At 45.2% G+C, this 21251-nt stretch overlaps 1 protein-coding gene across 1 annotated transcript in view; it reads right to left on the bottom strand.

Moving 5' to 3' along the window:
* Positions 1–21251, bottom strand: part of COL6A3 (collagen type VI alpha 3 chain) — a 176910-nt gene that overhangs the window by 81372 nt on the left and 74287 nt on the right. The window contains 9 exon segments of the mRNA XM_060232176.1: positions 1301–1372; positions 2176–2229; positions 3908–4000; positions 5937–6082; positions 8814–8892; positions 12234–12580; positions 14362–14964; positions 16812–17411; positions 20568–21167. Coding sequence (XP_060088159.1) covers positions 1301–1372; positions 2176–2229; positions 3908–4000; positions 5937–6082; positions 8814–8892; positions 12234–12580; positions 14362–14964; positions 16812–17411; positions 20568–21167 — 2594 coding nt within the window.

Raw genomic sequence — 21251 nt, 5'->3', positions numbered from 1 at the left:
CTGCTAGGAGGGTGGGCTGGGAAGGGAGCACCAGAGATAAGTCTAGCGTGATGGACAGTGCGGCACCTAGCAGAACTTGATGCTTTTGCGGTACACGTTGAAGGGCAAATGCCAGGTTCTAATTCAAGGCCAATCCAGCAGCTGCAAGTGGAGGAGTGGGAAATCAAACCTGGTTCTCCCAGATAAGAGTCTGCGCACTTAACCACCACACCAAACTGCTACCCCATCCTCTTCAAAGGAGACAGTCGATGCAGAGCTGTTTCCAGATCTTTCCCCAAGCAAGGTACACTACGGCCCAGAGGAGACGCCTCCTATTGCACCTATATCTGGGAGCAAGTCAAGTCTCTGCAGAGTCCCAGTATCCCCCTTGTTGTACTGCCTCAAGCGGTCATACTGGTGGCTTAGCTGAAGAATCAACCTTACACAAAGGTCCTTCGTTTCTTATATCTGGACAGCCTTTTATAGCCACTCATTCCTCATTGGATCTCCTCCCCATCTCAATGACTCAAGAGCAGATAACAAGGAAGAAACTCCATCACCTACACTCAGAACAGAGCACAAACAACTTCATTAACATTTTGAGAAAGCTGTCTTCACTGGTGTCCCTCATTTTACCAGCGCAGGAGATGGCAGACTATTGCCTTTGGATTGATGCTCCATGTCTACAAGCCTGCCTACATATTCCAGAGTAAGATATACCGCTCAGGACTGAGTCAGCATACTCTGGCATCAGCACAGCCTGAGGTGAGACATGTCAGGGTCCACTGCTGCTGACTCCCTGCTCTCGTATCTCCTCTGATAACAGCACTCTCGCCCTTGCACCACCTGCTCGTGAATGCTTTGTCGCCTGTGCTCCCAGCTACATATACTGCCTAGTGCTGCCGGGGAAGGGCATGCAGTGGTGCAAAAAGCATCAGCATTCCAGGTGGTTTTGACAGTGACACTCCTAGGGCTTTTTTTGTAGCAGGAACTCCTTTGCATATTAGGCCACACCCCATGATGTAGCCAATCCTCCTGGAGCCTTGTAAGCTCTTGGAGGATTGGCTACATCAGGGGGTGGGGCCTAATATGCAAATCAGTTCCTGTTAAAAAAAAGCCCTGGACATAATCAGGAAGAGGGCCTTCAGGCAGTGTGGAGAGCTATGACTGCGGGCTGCGGGAAAGTTGGTGAGTGGGCAGATGAAGGACTCTCATGATAGACCTGGTTGTCCACTGGTTTCCTGTAAACTACCATGGCTCGACCCTCATACCTGGTAAAATGGGCTGTGCACCTTAATAAGGCCCAAGTTTTGAAACATACCTTCGCTCCTCTTTCACCAGGACAACCTTGAAATCCCTGAGTTCCATTGATCCCCAGAGGTCCACGGTCTCCCTGTTTTAAGAAAGAACAAATGCAAATTAACAAATACAAACAGTAGACATCTAGTCTGACACAGAAAGAGGCTTTAAAATGTCGACGATGAAGGAAACCAGATGGGCAGAAGAGAGGAAGGACACACACCAAAATGAAATGGAGCCAGACAGAAATGGTAGGAACCCTCTATTTATGATACTCAGGGCTTTTTTTGTAGAAAAAGCTCAGCAGGAGTTCTCCAGCACCTTCCCCGGTGCGCCTGCTGCAGTGGGCACGCTGGGAAAGGCTGAAGCCATTGGGGATGTGTTTAAAGATGCCTCCCCATGCCTTCCCCAGAGTGCCAGCCAGAACCCTGGCCAGCCCAGGAAGAGCTCCACTTCTGTGCGCTCCGACCCAAAAAAAGCCCTGAGGATGCTTGTTTACATCATTCCTGTAGGTTAGAAAAAGTGGGTATTGGTTTAGTCCTGCAGTACAATAACTATTTCATAATTTAATTTGCTCTAAACTTTCAGCAATATAAACTCTTCACTGCTTGAAATAAAGGCAGGAGTTTTACCAGTCAGCAGCACTTGGCATGCTGCCTAACTTCGCTTCTAGTCTGGTTGGCTATTTATGAAGCATTTGTACAAGGGATGAGGGAATTCCCTCAGCTCCATGCCTGGTTAGTATTCCATGGCTCCACTGTGCCTTGGGTTCCCAGAAAGAAAGGAGATCAGGATGTCCCTACATGAAAGCTTAAATAAAGACACTTTCCTTCTACATTGTCTGTCTTGGCACATGTGTAAAAGAAATAAGCCTATCCCCAAAAATGTCTTACTCACCGGCCCACCTTCGTCTCCTGGATAGCCTCTGTAGCCATCTTCTCCTGGGGCTCCCTTTAAAGACACACACATGGTTTGTATTTATATACACAGAACAAGATTTACTTCTAATATCCTGTATTCTCTTCTTTAATCTCCATTCAAAACATTTCTGAATGTTTATAAAGCAGATGACTGCTTAATGATGCGAAGGAAAGGGAAAATGACTAATTTATTACTTTTCTAAATAACAAACTAATTGTGCTAAACCAGCAATCTTAGCATGACCACAGACAATCGTGATTTATCGAGCTTTTTGCTCTAGAGGCCTTATGAAGAGTTCTTGGGAAGTCACAATGTTGGGATATTATGGTTGATCTTAATAAAAATATATTCCACAACTGTTGTTTTGGGAATTTATCTACAGGCCAGCATAGTTCCCTAGAATCTTTGCCTATTGTGGAAATGCCAAATGATCTTCAAAAGGGGAAGGTTTTTTCCAACTGGAGGGAGATGATCTTCAAATGGGTCTTTGCTTTTAATGGCTGCATACTTCCAGCCATCATATAACACTATTCTGTTTGGCGTCTATTAATCCTTTCCTGGTGCACAATCAAAACTTTATCTCCAGTGTTGTTAACAAAAGGGCTATTACTTCTGTTCTCTGCTTTACAAGAAACATGGTCTAAGGAAGATGTATAATCATCTGCTAGCATTTCTAGTCTCAAAGTAAGAATATATTTTTGTTTTTCTTTATTCCCTTGGCCATTTTGAAACCTATTTTATACTAAACGCCACCTAATCCAATGAAGGCTGTTATGCATCCTGTATTTCACACTGACTTCAGTAGATTCTGTTTAGAGTCGGCCACGACTGCAGACTAGGGGCTCCTCCATCATGCTTTGGAGATCTTCCCTATTTATTCCCAGTCACTTCTGATTTTTTTCCTGAACATAACAAATTAGAAGTCCAGTGCACCTTAAAGACTAAAAGATTTATTCCACTATGAGCTTTTGTGAGAAGAGCACACTTCTTTAGATGTACATTTCCTAAGCATGCAACAACGGACTCAAAAGCTTTATTTAGTGTGATATGGGGATAACAAAGGGGCATTAGTGACTTGTGCATGAAGTGCAGTGTTGTCTTGTTCTTGCTTTTATAAATCTCAAGCCTTGAAGGAAGATAACAACTAAGATGAAAAGCAGCTCACTGTATCTATGTGATCAATTATAAATTGTTCCCTGTGCCATGAGAAAAGGGGATATGCACTTTTTCTTGTTATATTATGGTAGCCTCAAATTGCTTGGAGGAAGGGAGGAGAAAAAGAAGAAGAAAAAGAAGAGGAGGCAATTGGATTCATTCCCTGCTCTTTGCTACCCGAAGGAGTCTCAGAGAGGCTTCCGAATCCCTTCCCCTCCCCACAACAGACACCCTGTGAGGTGGGTGGGTCTGAGAGAGCTCTCCCAGAACTGCTCTTGAGCAGAACAGCCCTGAGAGAACTTGCGGCTGACCCAAAGTCACATCAGCAAGTGCAGGTGGAGGGGTGGGGCACCAAACTCAGTTCTCCCAAATAAGAGTCTGCATACTTAACCACGACACCAAACTGGCTCTGGGAGTGGGTGGGAATATATGCGTGTGATTTGCTCAAAATTCTTGTGGGCATTCAGAACTACTTTGGGCAGTTCTTAAGATTCGAGCCAGAGGCTCACAAACTGTATGCAGGACTTCCAAAGACAAGACTAAAACACCTCACCTTTGGTCCTGCTGTACCCGGTAATCCCCTGTCCCCACGTTGTCCAGAACATTTGCATGGAACCCCACAGCATGCTCTTTCTGCAACATTGTCCTGTTGGGAAAGAAATAAAAGCCAGTGGTAAAATCAAAGAAATAAAAGCCAGTGGTAAAATCAGAAAGCAGACAAAATCTCTCTCAATGAGGGAAAACAACTGCACAAGCAACTTCTTGAACTTCATGCTCAGTACTCAGAACCATTATCAGAGCCAAATCTAACAAATCAGGCCATAGGCTGGGCCTATTTTGCTAAGCCCTACATACAGAGGGCATGTGCAACAACGCCTCCCTAGAAATGCAGCATGTTCCTTGCCGATCTTTCTGTTTTCATTTAAAACAAATTAAATCACTAGGCCTTTCCTTTATATGTAAGGACATAAAAGAGGAAAAGAACCACCCAGTGTTTCAAAAAGAATGAGAGAGGAAAGAGAATTTTGGAGATTACCAAGTAGGAGTCCAGTTGCACCTTTAAGACCAACAAAGTTTTATTCAGAATGTAAGCTTTCGTATGCATGCACACTTCTTCAGACGAGGGGATAGGGTACAGTGGGCTGAAATACATGTAGTTTTTTGGGTCAAGAGTGTAAACTTATAAAAAGTTAGGATCAAATGGCGAAATAGTGTAATAAATTGGAAGACCATTTGGTCTGAATAGCGATGAAAGGTAATAAAAGTTGTCTGTTAATTGCTGTTGCTGCAAGTCTAGATAAAATAAATGGACATATATTTCCTAGTGATGTTCTTGTCCACCTAATTTACTTTTTAACATAAATCTGTATAGTAAATGTATTTCAGCCCACTGTGCCCTATCCCCTCATCTGAAGAAGTACTTTGTTCTATTACTTCAGACCAATGCAACTGCCCACTTGGATCTATCTATCTGGAGATTACCGTTCCCAGACCAAAGTCTGGGAGGGGAATTCCCTGATATTTGGGGCTTTTGGTCACCGCCAGCCAGCTGGACGGAGGGGGAAGCCCCACATCCAAACAGCAACATCTGGCAGAAGTGATGTTATCATGTCATCGCATTGCTGATGTTGCACAGCAATGCTCTGATATTGCACATCGCATTGGTGATATTGCACAGCAATGCTCTGATATTGCACAGCAATGCTCTGATATTGCACAGCAATGCTCTATGTTTTGAGGGTTTGCTCAGAAGCAGAGCATTTGGCCTTTGATTTCGCCTACCATGATAACACCACTGTTCAGAATTTTTGGAGGAAGATTCATAAAGAAATTTCCAACATGGTGGGTCTTCCATTGCCTTATTCCCCGGAATTCTTATTACCGGATCTTTGGGCTGATTCAAAGATAGATAAAACCATCAAAACTTTTGTCTCAACATTGGTTGCTTCTGCTCACTTGGTTATTGCCAGGAATTGGAAGTCCCCCACAAGTTCTTTACTTAGACAATGGTACCAGAAACTCTGGGGACAATGGGCAGGATTATGCATAATCCATTTTTGGGGGACTCTCATGCTTATCATCATACTTATCAGAGTATGATGAAACATGGAAACCAGTTTTAGAGTTTTTGTACAATAAGAATATAATTCCCACCATGCAACTAAAGCTAGATGGTTGGTAACTGTGAACATAGGGTTTGTAACAGATTACCAGATTCCTGCTATACATACTGTTGTACTGTTTAATGTTTTAAGGTTTTAAATGTTCTGAATGTTTTAAATGTTTATATATTGAAATGCTAGTTTAATTTTATGTTCGACTATCTGTTGTGAGCCGCCCTGAGCCACCTTCGTGGGAAGGGCGGGATAGAAATAATAAATAAATAAATAAAAAATAACAGAGTGTTGATGGTATTCTTGGCTATTATGTTTTATAGTTTGGTTGTATGTTTTTCTATTGAAATAAAAATTAAAAAAAAACATATCACATATGATGCAGCTGGATAATATTGTCTAGTACCTGGGTCAGCAACCTACAGCTCCAAGAGATGCCAGATAAACTACAGGTTCTGACAAACATACCAGTTGCTCTGCCAACTCAAAATCCAAGTCCTGAAGATTAACCCGGAGAGGCCGGTTATAAGTGAAACCACGTCCATACTCCAGCTTCATAACATCCTCAAAGTTTACTACTCGTTCCAGCCCAACAAGAATGAAAGCCTTGACCCCTGGATAATTGGAAGGAAAAAGCTGTCAGTCTTGAGTTATTGCATACTGCGCAGTCCAGCATGAATCCATCCAGAAGAACACAGATATGAAGCTTTTGAGCAAGATTACGTGGAAGTACAGTGTTGTCAACTGGCAAAACGCAGGGCTTTTTTGTACCAGGAACTCCTTTACATATTAGGCCACACCCCCTGATGTAGCCAATCCTCCTGGAGCTTGCACTAGGCCCTGGAATAAGAGCCCTGTAAGCTCTTGGAGGATTGGCTACATAAAAGGGGTGTGGCCGAATATGCAAAGGTGTTCCTGCTACAAAAAAAGCCCTGGCAAAACAGATCTTATTGGCATCTTGCTATAGCATGGGGGATGTGGAACTGCATGGGCCCTAGCAAGAAGATCCGAAGGAGATGGCAACCTCTAGTTTTATATCCATGCTCCTTCCCACCGCTACCATCAACTGAAGAATTATAGCTAGGTTTGTCTAATTATCTAGACCTAGACTCTCTAGTTTTGTCTTATAAAAGACTCTTCTCCAAATTAAGAACAGGATATCTACTCCAAATCACAGGGATTAAAGGGAAGCCCTGAATACTTTTAAGAAAAGAAAGAAAGAAAGAAAGAAAGAAAGAAAGAAAGAAAGAAAGAAAGAAAGAAAGAAAGAAAGAAAGAAAGAAAGAAAGAAAGAAAGAAAGAAAGAAAGAAAGAAAGAAAGAAAGAAAGAAAGAAAGAAAGAAATCGGGGGTATTGCATTTGCATCTGCATGCATGCTTGGAAGTCATAGTTGACTTTCTGTGACCCACAGTGGGGCCTGAACATTCAGGGAGGGTAGCTTGTTATTGCCTGCCTCTGTGTCTCAGCCCTGGTATTCCTTGGAAGTGTCCCATCCAAGAACTTGCCAGGGTCGTCCCTGCTTAGCTTCGGAGGTCTGATGAGATCGGGCTTGCTTGGGCTATCCAAGTCAGGGTGGAAGCCTTGAAAATTTGACTACTTGGGGTAACTCAGATCTCAGAAGACATCTTTACACCTTCTCTTTGGATCTTAGGATGCATGGATCAAGTTAGGCCTTTAGGTATGTACAAAAAGACCACCAAAACATCAGTTTCAGATATTAAGAAGTTGTATATTGTTACTGATTACAAAAAAGGGGGGGAGCCTATAATTGAGTGAAAATTGTCTATGGCATTCTCTCTCTCTCAACCTCAAATTTACTCACTTTGGTGGTGAATTAACAGGTTGGCAGAAAACCCTTAAAGTTACCAGATTGCTACTGCAGCCCTTGTTTAGGTGTCTCTCTTTCTTTCTCGCACTGGGTTATTCAAAGTCTTCTTTTAACAAAGCCTTCTTCTCATGTCCAATTTCTCTTTCTTCCCATATCATAAAACATATGTATAAAAAACTCCTAAGGCAAAGCCTTTCCAAAATGTTCTGTCCCACCACAGGGGACAGAATTCATTCTATAAACCTTCTTGGATGGAAAATGACTAGGCTTTTAGGAGATCCCCTGAGACTGAGCTGATCATGTGCAAGCCCTGAGGCCACAGAAGAATTGGCAGACTGAAAACTCAGAAAAACTCAGCCCTACAACCTCTTCTTGGCCAGTGAAAGGTAGCTTTATGTCAACCTCTGAACACTCACAGAGTACAAATTTAACATTTACCTTTCAAAGGCATTACGGTTTTACATGGGTAACTGGGGATGAGGGTACATTTTTCACCACACAAAGACTGAAAGCTTCCTTCTCACGTGACCCATTCCATTTATTTACCCAGATCTTCCCATCTCTATTGGTGCATATACAAGCTACACCCCCTGATGTAGCCAATCCCTCATGAGCTTACAGGGCTCTTAATACAGGGCCCACTGTAAGCTCTTGGAGGATTGGCTACATCAGGAGAGTGGAGCCTAATATGCAAAGGAGTTCCTGCTACAAAAAAAGCCCTGTCTCACTGTATTTGCATCCTGAACTATATTGGTTTTCTTAACAGCACTGTCATTACTTATCATGGGAAAAGGTAAAGGTGCAAGCTCCAAGTTGTTACTGATCCATGGGGTGACATCACATCAGGACGTTTTCTTGGCAGTCATTTTATGGTGTAGTTTGCCACTGCCTTCCCCAGTCATTTACACTTCACCGCCAGCAAGCTCATTGTGCCACTTGTTTATATATTTAGCCACCACATTCTTCACCATGTATTCATCCATTCAGTTATTGGTCTGATGTCACTCGGCACTAACCACCAGATGTTTTAACAGCTTATTTTATAGTCTTGAATGTTTTAAAGTATTTGCGTGGTGTTAATGGACTATTATGTGTAAACTTGCTTAAAAGCGAAAGCAATCGCTGGATTTCTAATCTTGTCTCCAAGGAGATGCAGATGAGCCAAACTCAAGATGTGTCTACGACCTTGTCTGAAGGGAAACATCAGAGTCTGGGAACTGAATCCAAATGGTTCTAGCGGGAACAGGTTGAGTGGGGAATGATGTGACAGTTAAGTGGTACCTAAATAAGTGGTCAAGTTCCATTTTGCTTTAGTTCTGGCAAGACTTCTGGCTTATCAACATACTACCAAGTCTGCACAGAGTCTGCTTTGCTGATTCACTTTGAATAAACTTTTTCTGCGTCTGCATGAGAAGTCTACCCGAGTGACACCTTAGCCAAACCTTACAAGGCCTTAGAAGCCCAAATCGCAATGACTTAACAGCTCAGCATGAAAGCACAGCCTTGTAATACAACACCTTCTTTCTTTAGATCAGTGACTGCAGCCTGTAACTGTTCCCGGGAGCCATCGATGCCATCGGTCAAGTGTATCACCACCTGGGGAGGGAAACCTTTCCATTAGTCACCAAGAAGAAGAAGAAGATATTGGATTTATATCCCGCCCTCCACTCCGAAGAGTCTCAGAGCGGCTCACAATCTCCTTTCCCTTCCCCCCCCACAACAGACACCCTGTGAGGTGGGTGGGGCTGGAGAGGGCTCTCACAGCAGCTGCCCTTTCAAGGACAACCTCTGCCAGAGCTATGGCTGACCCAAGGCCATGCCAGCAGCTGCAAGCGGAGGAGTGGGGAATCAAACCCGGTTCTCCCAGATAAGAGTCCGCAGACTTAACCACTACACCAAACCGGCTCACCAAACCAGTTGTGAAGGAGGGAAATCTTTCAGTTAGTCACCAGTTGTGAATTACGTGAAATGACAGGGGGAACAGAGGCGAAATCCTTGTATGTTATTGAGATGAGACTGGCCCAGGATGCCCCCGTTCTAGGTCTCAGGGGCCAACACAGGTCTGCCCTGTGTCAGAAGGGCACTGCGGCCACCTTCCTGCGCTGAAAGACACCCAAGCAGGGAGCATCAGACTGGCGACTTTTCCAGGGTGCTGAATAAAGAAGCACGAGAAAACAGGCCACTCCACCTACCACCAAACCTATCATGATTAAGCCAGCCCAGGCTGATCCAATTTGAACAGAGTATGTCAGTGGCATTTGCATATTACGAATGACAAAAACTCTACACGTCAAGGATTGAAACAAAAGCAAGTCCGGGCCTTCTTTCTCACCCGCTGAGTGCCTCTCCCTCTTCTGGAGCACTGCTACCACATTCCTAGATGTATAAAGTCCTCCCGTATGACATTTTTCATTGTAATTCCATACACACAACCACTTAAACAGCAATCAACGCCCCTTCCTTTAAAACTAGCAATGTATATTTATACAATTTCATAACCTCCAGTGGTGGCTTACATTACAAACTATCAATTCTTACCCACATTTAAAACACATACCAATTTCCCACTCGCCTTACGCCGCTCCGACACTCCTCTTCTCAGCGGGGCTCTCCTCCGATTTCACACTATCCGTCCCGATTTCACACTATCTGCCCCGGGGCTGCAACTAGCATAGGCTTTTTGACGCAGCAAACAAAAGCTGGTTTTTAGAGGTTTCTGTTTGCTGTGTGGAAAAGCCGACGCTAGTTGCAGCCCCGGGACAGATAGTGCGAAATCGGAGGGAAGCCCCGCTGAGAAAAGAAGTGCCAGAGTGGCATAAGGCGAGCGGGAAATCCGTCACACAGTTGATGATCTCCTGGTTAAGGAGAGAGGAATATTCTCATACGCGCCCTGGTGTACAATCAAGATGGCAGCCTAAGAACACTCTTGTAGGTTTGGAAACTTCTCTCACAGTGCCTGCCTCCTTTTCTGGTGAACACAGCTAGCCATGCCCACTGAGCAGAAGGCTCCCTCCTTCTGCTGAAGAAGTGCAGAACAGAGATACAACTATTCATCCAGGCAGTCAGCAGCCCATAACACAACCAGAGAGCTGGGCTTTTAGGTCGGATAACACACATTATTGAGACCCATTATCATTGAGACCCACTGAGACTTATTACTGATGCCTCTGCCTGGCAGTAGAGGGAGCTCTCTATGCTTTCGCAATTGGGCTTAATGCTGTTTTATCCCTAGCCAATCTTTGCCTGAGTACCACAGCTGTCAAGAGTAACTCTGGTACAATCAGATGTGAATGGCTAGACCATTAGGACAACAGAGCAAGAAAGTCCTATCTCTGGTTCTGCAGAAGCCCTGGAGCCCCTAACATCGTCCCTTCCCGTCCACTCTTCTGTTCCTCTAGGCCAGGGATGGCCAAACTTGGGTAACATAAAGAGCCACACAGAATAAATGTCAGATGTTTGAGAGCCACAAGATGGATGGATGGATGGAAGGAAGGAAGGAAGGAAGGAAGGAAGGAAGGAAGGAAGGAAGGAAGGAAGGAAGGAAGGAAAGCAACTTTCAATGCTTTCTCCAAGCTGCCAGCTCATTTGGCTTGGAGATGTGATTTAAAGAGAGAAATGCCTTTTCCAGGCTGGCCAACAGGGTAGTGAAGGCTTCAAGAGCCACACAATATGTGTGAAAAAGCCACATGTGGCTCCCAAGCCGCAGTTTGGCCACCCCTGCTCTAGGCATAAAAGTCAGATTTAGGATATTGTCAGCATTTTGTTACACGAAACAGGAGAAATTACTTAACATTCTGATTAAAAAAAAAAAACAGGATGAATGGCCACCGTATGTAGAAAAGACTTAACATTTGTGTAGCGATCTACCTGGTTAGAAGGCAGGACTGTTTGGGCATGATCAGGCAATGAATGGTTTAGATTAGGGAACTTAGCAATGGAGTCACTTGCAGGGAGGCCCAGATAGTAACCAGTAAAGAAACGAGTAAGATTTGAGAGCATGGTGTGACCAACTGTTCGGTGGAGGTGGAATTGTGAACTAAATGTAAGAATTTGCAAATCTGAATGTCTCATTTGGATCCAAGAATCCCAAATGCTGAAGTCGGATCTACAGTCTGTCAGATAATGCAAGTTGGGTCTCTTCAAAAGAATTACGAGTCCATAGATACAAACGCAACAACATATTCCATGTACAGCGTGTACATGCATTCCTCAACAGCATATTCCATATACTCTTATACATGAGTTCTGATTAGATCACCACAGTCCTTTACTTGGGTGTTAAGATCTCCAAGTCCAGTGATTTATTTGTGAGATTTCAGGAAAGGCAGGTGTACGTTTGCCTTATGAAAAGACAAGAGTCTCTGGAAAAGACAATAACCCTTGGTAAAGCTGACAGCAGCAGGAAAAGAAGAAGACCCAACACGAGATGGAATAACTCAGTAAAGGAAGCCATGGCCCTCAGTTTGCTAGACCTGAGCCAGGCTGTTAACGACATGACATTTTGGAGCTCATTGATTCATTGGGTTGCCATGAGTTGAAGACAACTTGACAGCACTTAACACACACACACACACATACACACACACGTAATGTTTAGAGCTGTTAGAACACAGCAAATAAAAATGTATGCATATCCATTCAAACTACATCTATTTGCTTTCTGCATTTAGAACAAAATACAGATGCTGCAAGTGGTAAGGGTCAGGGGGTTAGGGTGGATTTTCTTTCAGCGATTGCAGAAATTAAATAAAATCGTCACCACCGAGCAATATTTGGAATCATGACAAACAGTAGAGACCCAGCCTTACAGACGATTTACTGGCTGCAAATTGAGCAGTTTTATGGGTCACGATTTTTCCGTTTTCTATCATCCCGAAAATCTAATCCCACCCCCTCCCACCCCCATCTCGTAAAACGATAATGGAATCCAGACCTACCTTCACGTTTCCAGTGGGAGACGTTACAAATTTATTCTGATAAGATTTGAGAGTCCCAGCAGTTAAAACATACGGACCCCGGGTGTGCATGGCTTGGAACTTTTCAAACAACTCTGGCTGGTACTCAGAAAAGTCAAACGCCTCCACTACTCCAGAGGGAGTCTGTGCCAGAAGAGCCACCCGTACTGAAGGGGTCTGGTTGGGAGTGCAGCTAATTCTCTGAATTTGAGAGATCCTGTTTAGAATGTCCTCAACCTTCGTCTCCAGCACCCTCTGCGCAGTGAATATACTTTGCTGTGGCCCAACATCTGAGACGTCAAATCCAAGTATAATGTCCAGATTGCAGTCTGGGATGAAGAAAGATGTAATTGTGTTATATACAGACTAGAGAAAAAAATGACAAACTAGCAACAAAAAGGTCTACACAATTTTACAGAATAGAAAAAGGATGGCAATTAGTTTTTACCAGGGCTTTCTTTGTAGCAGGAACTCCTTTGCATATTAGGCCACATGCCCCTGATGTAACCAGTCCTCCTGGAGCTTACACTAGACCCTGTACTAAGAGCCCTGTAAGCTCTTGGAGAATTGGCTACCTCAGGAGGGTGTGGCCTAATATGCAAAGGAGCTCCTGCTACAAAAAAGAGCCCTGGGCACTCCTAGCAGCATCCAGTGCAAAGTGGGAATTTGTACCTGGACCTCCAAAACCCTAGTCCAACACTCAGACCAGCGAACCCCAATGTTGTGCCCATGCGAGCCATGGCAGCGGTCAGCACCATTCCTGGTGCCCACCAAGTCTTTTTAGAAAGCAGGGCTTTTGATAGCCACAGGAGATCCGACAGGCTGGGCAGAATTAAACAACACTGTTTTCAGAGGCAGCTGCATCCCCTGCTCTAACCACAACAACCTGCTGGGCCACCCAGGGCTTTTTTTGTAGAAAAAGCCCAGCAGGAACTCATTTGCGCATTAGGCCACACCCCCTGATACCAAGCCAACTGGAACTGTGTTCCTGCTCAAAGAAAAAAAGCCCTGTTCAAACCTATAAGCCCAACAATTTCTCTGAAAAGGAAGGCCTCAGCTAACTTGTGAAAACTTGTAATGGCATAAGTCAGGCGAGAAAAGGAGGCCCAACACCAAACTCCCAAGAACTAACCACCCTTTTTCATGCCTCTTCCTCTGAGCCTTTGAATGCACACAAGGAGACATTTTAATGCTGTGTGTCACATAAAGGACAACCATCAGAATGGCCTATTGGGCAGTTGCCTGGTGGAAGAGACTCTTCTTTAGAAAGAAGGCTTCTTTTGTCCCGGAAAAGCTTCAGACTTGGCTGAGCCGAGCTCTAGGATACAAGCCACTGTGCCTATGCAGAAAACCAAAATGCAATGGGAAGAATAAAGAAAGAATGAACAGCATCATTGTGTAGATCAGGGGTGTCAAACATGTGGCCCTGGGGACGAATTAGGCCCCCAGAGGACTCCTATCAGGCCCCCAGGCTGTCATCTGCTTCCTTCTCCCTCTCTCATTTCCTTCTGCATAACAGCTTGCTTTGCAAAGCTTGCTCAATTGCACAGGAGCTACAGAGCAAAACCTCTATTTTCTCCGTTGGCTGAGGCTCCTCCCTTGGGGATGAGGCAGAGCTTGCTTTGCCAGGCTCTCTCAATCACACAGCAGAGCTACTGAGCCAAGCATCTCTTCCTTCTATTGGATTTTTAATTGTGTTTGTGTCCTTTATAAAGTTTATATCTCTCCTACGTAATCTTAAATAGGTACACACATGGCCTGACCCGACGTGGCCCGGCCCAACAAGGTCTCATTTATGTCAGATTCGGCCCTCAAAGCAAATGAGTCTGACACCACTGGTGTACAGCAACGATAGCCCTCAGCTGGCATCCAAGAATGAGATACTCCATAACAATGTTCCCTCTAAGCTGCAGAGTCTTATGAAGCAACAATTCTATTTTGTGATCTACTGGCATTTAAGTTGTGAGCGACTGCATCAAGTAGTGTGCTCTGGGGTCATCCTTCCTGAGCTAAGACAAAAATGTGTGAACTGGAGGCTAAAAATCTGTGAGCTTACTCAGCTTAGAGGGAACACTGCTCCAAAAAGTCTCTTAAAAGGGCAGCAAGTTACCTCTTGAGACTTCCCCCACGACTTGACACAGCTGCTGCTTCATGACATCGGCCATCGTGACCAAGACGGCCTCGTTCAAGTCCGACAGGGCAACAGTGGTCGGAGACCGGAAGGCCGTGGTGCTGTCGCTGGAGAGCTGGGTGACTTCCCCCATGTCAATGTTCTTCACCCCAACCGCAAAGACCTTGGCGCCCGTCCGTGCCAGCGCCGTGGCAGCTGCGTACGCATCGTCGTCCGGCCTGCCTCCAGTGATAATGAAAGCGATCTGGGGGACCTTCTGCTCGGCCCGGCTGCCGGCCTCCTTCACAAAGTGCTTTGCTTGGACATGCCTGATGGCGGCGCCAGCATTGGAGACGATGCCACCTTTGTACCTGACTTTTTCAATCGCCTCGATGATCTGCTCTTTCTTGGGGAAGTCTTTCAGGAAGAATTCGTCGCTCACATCCGAGTTGTACTGGACTAAGCCAACTTGGATGGAATCCCTTTCTTCATAAATGGCGTCAACTATGCCCGCTACGAAGTCAGTCACTTGTTGGAAATTCTCACTTCCAAAGTTAATGGAGCTATCCAGTATAAACACGAGGTCTGCTTGTTTTCTATCATCTGAAAAATCAGGGAGGAGGAGATTTTTCTTTTTACTAAATACATCAATCTGTGTATCAAGGAAAATGCATGGTCTGCAGCTACGTCACCAAAACCATAAGGCAGGGGCCCCCAACCGCCAGTCTGTGGCCTGCTAGCAAATGGCCCGGGGCGCGAAGCAGAGGCACTGCCCACCCCCACTGACCCAAGACCCAGGCAGACGAAAGAGGCAGGGAGGCAGCCTCGGGGTGAGGCAGAGCAGCCCCACCACCCAACAAATCATAAAAAGAACCGGTCCATTTTGTTTCGGGAAGAACTCTTCTTCAGGGGGCCGTCTTTTATATTTATGGATTCAGTAGTGTTGTAGTGCTGTATTTCATAGAGACTGGCAGTGGCATTCCAATAAGAGATTCCATATAAAATATCAATTTGGAAGGTCAGGATACAATTGTATATATTTTTTCTACACAGAGTGAGAGTGTCATTTCACAGTTTCCTTACCTCCGTGGTCCCGTTCTCCGCTGACGTCCCCTTTCAGCCTCCGAGTGCGGCCACACCGCCTCTTCCGTCCACCCAGGTCGTGGGCTGGCGGAAGGGGCAGCGCTGCTGAGACCTTAGCCCAACCCTCATTTATAGACCCCTGCAGCTGATCGGTGGGGGTCTTTAAATGGGAGGGGGAAGCAGATTGGCCTTCTGCCGCTTGGTCACCTAACAGGGAGGCAGCAGAAACAGCTTCAGTCTCCCCGCTCCATTTAAAGACCCCTATGGGGGGGCAAGGATGGGCAGCAGGTGGGGGAGCAGCCTGGGGCAGCAAAAAACCCCAGCGCCGCCACCACCACCCCCCAGTCCGTGGGAAAATTGTCTTCCATGAATCTGGTCCCTGGTCCCAAAAAGGCTGGAAGCCACTGCCATAAGACACGGCCTCATATTAGAATGGTGGTATTTACTTTTTAAGGAGAGCAAACTTACTGCCTTTGTGGCCGGGAAGATACGCATTCAAACAGGCCAGTACTTTCCTTGAAAAGTTTGGAATTGGAAGGAGTGGACTGCAGCCACCAGTATTAGCTCTCTTTGCTCAGTGTTTTGTTGTACCATAATGCTTTTACCAACAGTTGTTGTTTGTGGCTGAATCGTGCACATCTGTACTACTGGATCAAAGTAGTTAGAAGAGTAGATTTTTATGCCCCATTTCTCTCTACCTTAAGGAGTCTCAAAGAGGTTTACAATCACCTCCCCTTCCTCTCCCCATGACAGCTGCCCTGTGAGGGGGAAGGGGCTGAGAGAGTTCTAAGAGAATTGTGACTGGCCCAAGGTCACTCAAGCAGGCTTCGTGTGAGACGTGGGACAACAGACTGAGTTCTCCAGATTAGATTCCACTGCTCTTAACCACTAAACCATGCTAGCTTTAGAATTTGGATCTTTGCCAATATGGTTCAATAAAATTAAGAAACGACTCAATTAGTTTATAGGCAAGGATGAGGATTGCCAATTCTGACATAGGAAATTCATGGGGATCGTGAGGCTGTCCCTGGAGAGGGAAAGGAATGCAGCAAGGAATGTGATGCCCCAAAAATCCACCCTCCAATGCTGCCATTTCTTCCAGGGGAACTGACACAGAAGGGATATTCTACGCATTGGAGAGAACCAGTTGTGCATTCTGAGCTTTGCTGTTTCCCAGAGCACCTCAGACAGCTAAAGAAACAATTATTCTGTCTTGAAAAGCGTTTGTCTCTTTGGTGATGGTAGCTGCTGAAGTGAAAAGAGTCAGAAACGCCCAAGGCTATGTGCAATACTCTATCTCCCATCCAAGAAAAAAAACATTGAGAGAATTAAAATGCAATATTTTACTTTGGAATAAAAAAACTGACCAACAATTGGAACTTCAGGTTCCGTTGGTGGTTCTGGAAGCTCCTGGAATGACAAAAAGATCCTGCTCGCTGTTGCTGGGAGTTCTGTAAACTCTCTGAAAACAAATGCCTTTCCGGGAGCACCGGTTATCCTCTGCAGTTCGGCACCATCTGCATTTCTTGCTCCTACACCCAGACTTTTTATTCCAAGCCCCTGCAGAGCAATGGAGGGTCTACTGATGTCATCCTGGGATCTCCCTCCGAGAAGGAGAACTAAATGCTGAGGGACGCCATCTTCTCGCCTGCTTCCCGCAGACTTCACAAAGACATTCTTCACAACGTAATCCAGCGCTTTCCCAACGTTCAGGGGAGCTCCTTCTCTTAATCGCAAGCGCCGTATAACATTACTCACGCCACTTTTGGATTTGGAGTCTCTTAAAAGGAGCTCTGGGAACACATCATTGCTGAACTGGACCACACCGACTCTCACTTTGTTTTCTTCAACGTCCAACTGCTGGACAAAACGCAAAATGAAATCTCGAATGTGAGCAAAGTTGTCTCTCCCAAGAGGAGTAGAGGTGTCAATCAGGAAGACTATGTCCTTTGCCTCAATGTCAATATCTGCAGGGGGGGGAGAGAAAGGAAAGCTAGTTGTCATTGGTCAGATTCCCCCACAGGGGGAAAAAGCATGATTTACATTCTCCAGCTCTCAGGTACAAGGCTTTTTTTGTAGCAGGAACTTCTTTGCATAATAGGCCACACACCCCTGATGTAGCCAATCCTCCTGGAGCTTACAGTAGGCCCTGTACGAAGAGCCCTGTAAGCTCTTGGAGGATTGGCTACCGGAGGAGGTGCGGGCCCTGTGGGACCTCGGCCAGTTCCGCAGGGCCTGCAAGACCGCCCTTTTTAGACAAGCCTATAATGACACTGACTGCTGAGTTGCCTGGTGTAAGAACCGCCATCCATAAGACTACCTAAACTGGCAGAACCAGCGCCATAACAGCTCTATCGCTGCCAGATATACTCATATATATTTAGTCTAACGAAAATCATGTATTTTAACTTAACTGACTGGTTTTTATGTTTAATTTTAACTGTTAAATTTAAAGTTTTATTAATTATGTTAATGTGTAAGTTGTTGTTAGCCGCCCTGAGCCGCCTGGGCGGGGAGGGCGGGATAGAAATAAAAGTTATTATTATTATTATTATTATTATTATTATCAGGGGGTGTGGCCTAATATGCAAAGAATTTCCCGCTACCAAAAAAGCCCTGCAGGTACGTAGTCGATGTCTACATGTTTCCTGAATTAACAATTTATAAATACTACATATGCTTCAAGGCATCCCTACTTCCAGGGTAGGTTTTGAAAGGAATGAATGATTTCCTCGCACCACAAAGCCAAAGTCTGTCTGTCCATCTGTCTATCTATATCGATCAACTGAACAATAGATAGATCAAGGGTCCCCAACATCACACATCATGGAGCTCACTAATGCATTTCCTAGTGCCTGCCAAGCATTTTTAGAAAGTGGGTGGGGCTTTTGTCCTACAAAGTTTCTGATTGGCCAATGGAGGTTTGATTGGCTATGCAATTTTTTTTAAAAACACTGCTTCAGCAGCAGCTGCCATGACAGCACAAGGATCTTCAACCATGTCACTGAACGTAAGCTGCAGCAACCACTGTATGACTTGCCCTGCTTTCCTGTGGCAGCCATTTTGTGGTTGCTCCCACCAAACCATATCAAAATTCTGAAGGTGCTCACAAGCTCAAAAAGGTTGGGGATCCTGAGAGAGACAGACACTTCAGCTTAAGTCAGCTATGTTTTTGTTGGTATGAGGAAATCATTTGTATCTTTCAACCCTTACCAGGTCACAGCAGTTGCTCGATCTGCCTTTCACCACCTTCAGCAGGCCAGGCAGCTGGCGCCCTACCTATCCCCCCAGAATTTAGCTACTGTGATCCATGCAACGGTCACTTCCAGGTTGGATTACTGTAACTTGCTCTACGCAGGCGGATCCTTGCGGCTGACCTGGAAACTCCAGCTAGTGCAGAATGCGGCAGCACGGCTGTTAATTGCATTGCCTTTACGGGCAAGCATTCAGCCAGTGCTGTGCCAACTGCACTGGCTACCTATTGAGTATCGGATCCGCTTCAAGGTTTTGGTGCTGACATTTAAAGCCTTACGCGGTCTGGGACCAACATACCTGAGGGACCGCCTTTCCCCATATATGCCCCAGAGATCGTTGCGATTGGCTACGCAACACCTCCTGACCACCCCTGGCCCTAAGGACATCCGACTTGCCTGATTCCTGCCTGGTGGAATCAGCTCCCTGTTGAGATCCGGGCCCTACCTAAACTACTGCCATTTCGTAGGGTCTGCAAGACGGAGCTGTTCCTCCAGGCCTATGGTTGAGACAGCGGGAGTCCTATTATTCCATTATTTGGCCTCCCTTGTGGTGACATCATGCTTTATTACAGTGCTATCTTATTGTTATCACTATTGTTTAAGGTGGGCCTACAACTGGTTATTGATATGCTGTGCCCTGTCTGCCAGTAGTGCATTTTATTTATTGTTTTTACTGTTAATTTTAATATGGTGTTTGATATGTAGTTTTTTTATTGTTATTATTATATGTTGTGATCCACCTTGAGCCCGTTTACAGGAAAAGACGGAATATAAGCCTACTAAATAAATAAAATAAATAAATTCCATGCACTTAGTGGTGGACATGTTCAAGAGATGAATATGCCATGCTTGACAGCTATGGTCACCCATGAGCCTAACCTAATCTGTTTGCTTGTCTGCTGCCGACTAGAGATGTTGTGACTTCTGCCATGAACATGTCTGACAAGCAAACTTACCATGTTTGAGATGTTGTGACTTCTGCCATGAACATGTCTGACAATCAAACTTACCATGTTTGAAGGTGTCAAGCAGACATGAGCCAAGCACTCCATCTGCTTGGTTCATGACAAACAGTCATGAACACCTTCCAAACAGGTTTGCATCTGGTTTTTGTAAACCTGTGCATGCACAAAGGCTGTACGATACTTACTACACTGTTTGAATATGTGAAAGGACCCTGACAAACAGGTCTGAGCTGATCACGAAATGATGAAGAAGAAATTTGACTCCCAACCTAGAAGTGAGGCAGTTCCCTAAGCACAAAAGATGAGCTGCAGCCCTTCCCTGTACAGCCCTTCCCTGTATATATATATATATATATATATATTTGGCCGCTGTGTGACACAGAATGTTGGACTGGATGGGCCATTGGCCTGATCTAACATGGCTTCTCTTATGTTCTTATGTTCTAGAGGCCCCTGCATGGCATTGCTGAAGTGGGGAGCGTGAACCTTCCATTCTGCCTTATTCAGAGAAGTGAGGTAAGAATGATTCTTTAGCAGAAGCCAGAGAAGACTGCAGATTTATACCCTGCCCTTCTCTCTGAATCAGTCTCAGAGCGGCTTACAATCTCCTTTATCTTCTCCCCCTACAACACCACCCCCTGTGTGGTGGGTGGGGCTGAGAGAGCTCTCTCAGAAGCTGCTTTTTCAAGGACAACTCCTACAAGCGCTATGGTTGACCCACGGCCATTCCAGCAGCTGCAAGTGGAGGAGTGGGGAGTCAAACCTGGTTCTCCCAGATAAGAGTCTGCGCACTTAACCACTACACCAAACTGGCTCTCAGAGAATGGCTGCTGATAGCAAGACAGACATGGGAGAATGATCAGCAGGAAATACTGCGCCATTGGCTGAAACAAGATAACCTTACCTGGAGCAGGACGTGTTTCATCTATGAGTGTTTGTATCTGCTGCGTAGTGAGTGTTGTAACAGCGGACAGAAATCTCTGTTCCAAACTAGAAAGATCCTGGTAAGTTGACACTTGGAACACATATTCAGGACTAAGAGCTATTTTCACCAGTTCCTCGGTATCCACGTTTTTCGCAACAACCAATGGTGCCACCCCAACTTGTTTGATTTGGATCGCAGGGTCCTCTACCTCATCATCAGACGGGCGAGAGAAGAAGAGGATTAGAAACTGTGGTGCTCCCTCTTCTATACGGCTTCCTGAAGGCCTTGTAAAGATGTTTCTTGCGACATACTCTAGGGCAGAGCCAACGTTCACTCGTCTCCCTCCTTTGAGTCTGAGATTCCTCACTGCATTCTGTACCTCGTCTTTGCTGGAGTGCGCGTTCAGCAGAAACTCAACTCTGGGATCGTCGCTAAACTGAATCACAGCTACCCGGGTGGCATCAGAATCCACGTTCATGTTGCTTACAAGGCTCTCAATAAAACGACGGACAGAAGAAAATTCAGAGGCTGCAAACTGGGAGCCATCAATAAGGAATACGACATCTCTTTTTCTATCCACTGTAAAACAAAGTAAGATTATTGCGGAGAAAGAAAACACAAGTAAAATAAATAAGGATATACATACTCCCAAGAAATACTCCT

This window comes from Heteronotia binoei, chromosome 1 (genome assembly GCF_032191835.1).
Source record: "Heteronotia binoei isolate CCM8104 ecotype False Entrance Well chromosome 1, APGP_CSIRO_Hbin_v1, whole genome shotgun sequence".
Classification (NCBI taxonomy): domain Eukaryota; kingdom Metazoa; phylum Chordata; class Lepidosauria; order Squamata; family Gekkonidae; genus Heteronotia; species Heteronotia binoei.
The sequence above is the reverse complement of the archived record's forward strand: the minus strand, read 5'-3'. Positions and strand labels throughout refer to the sequence as shown.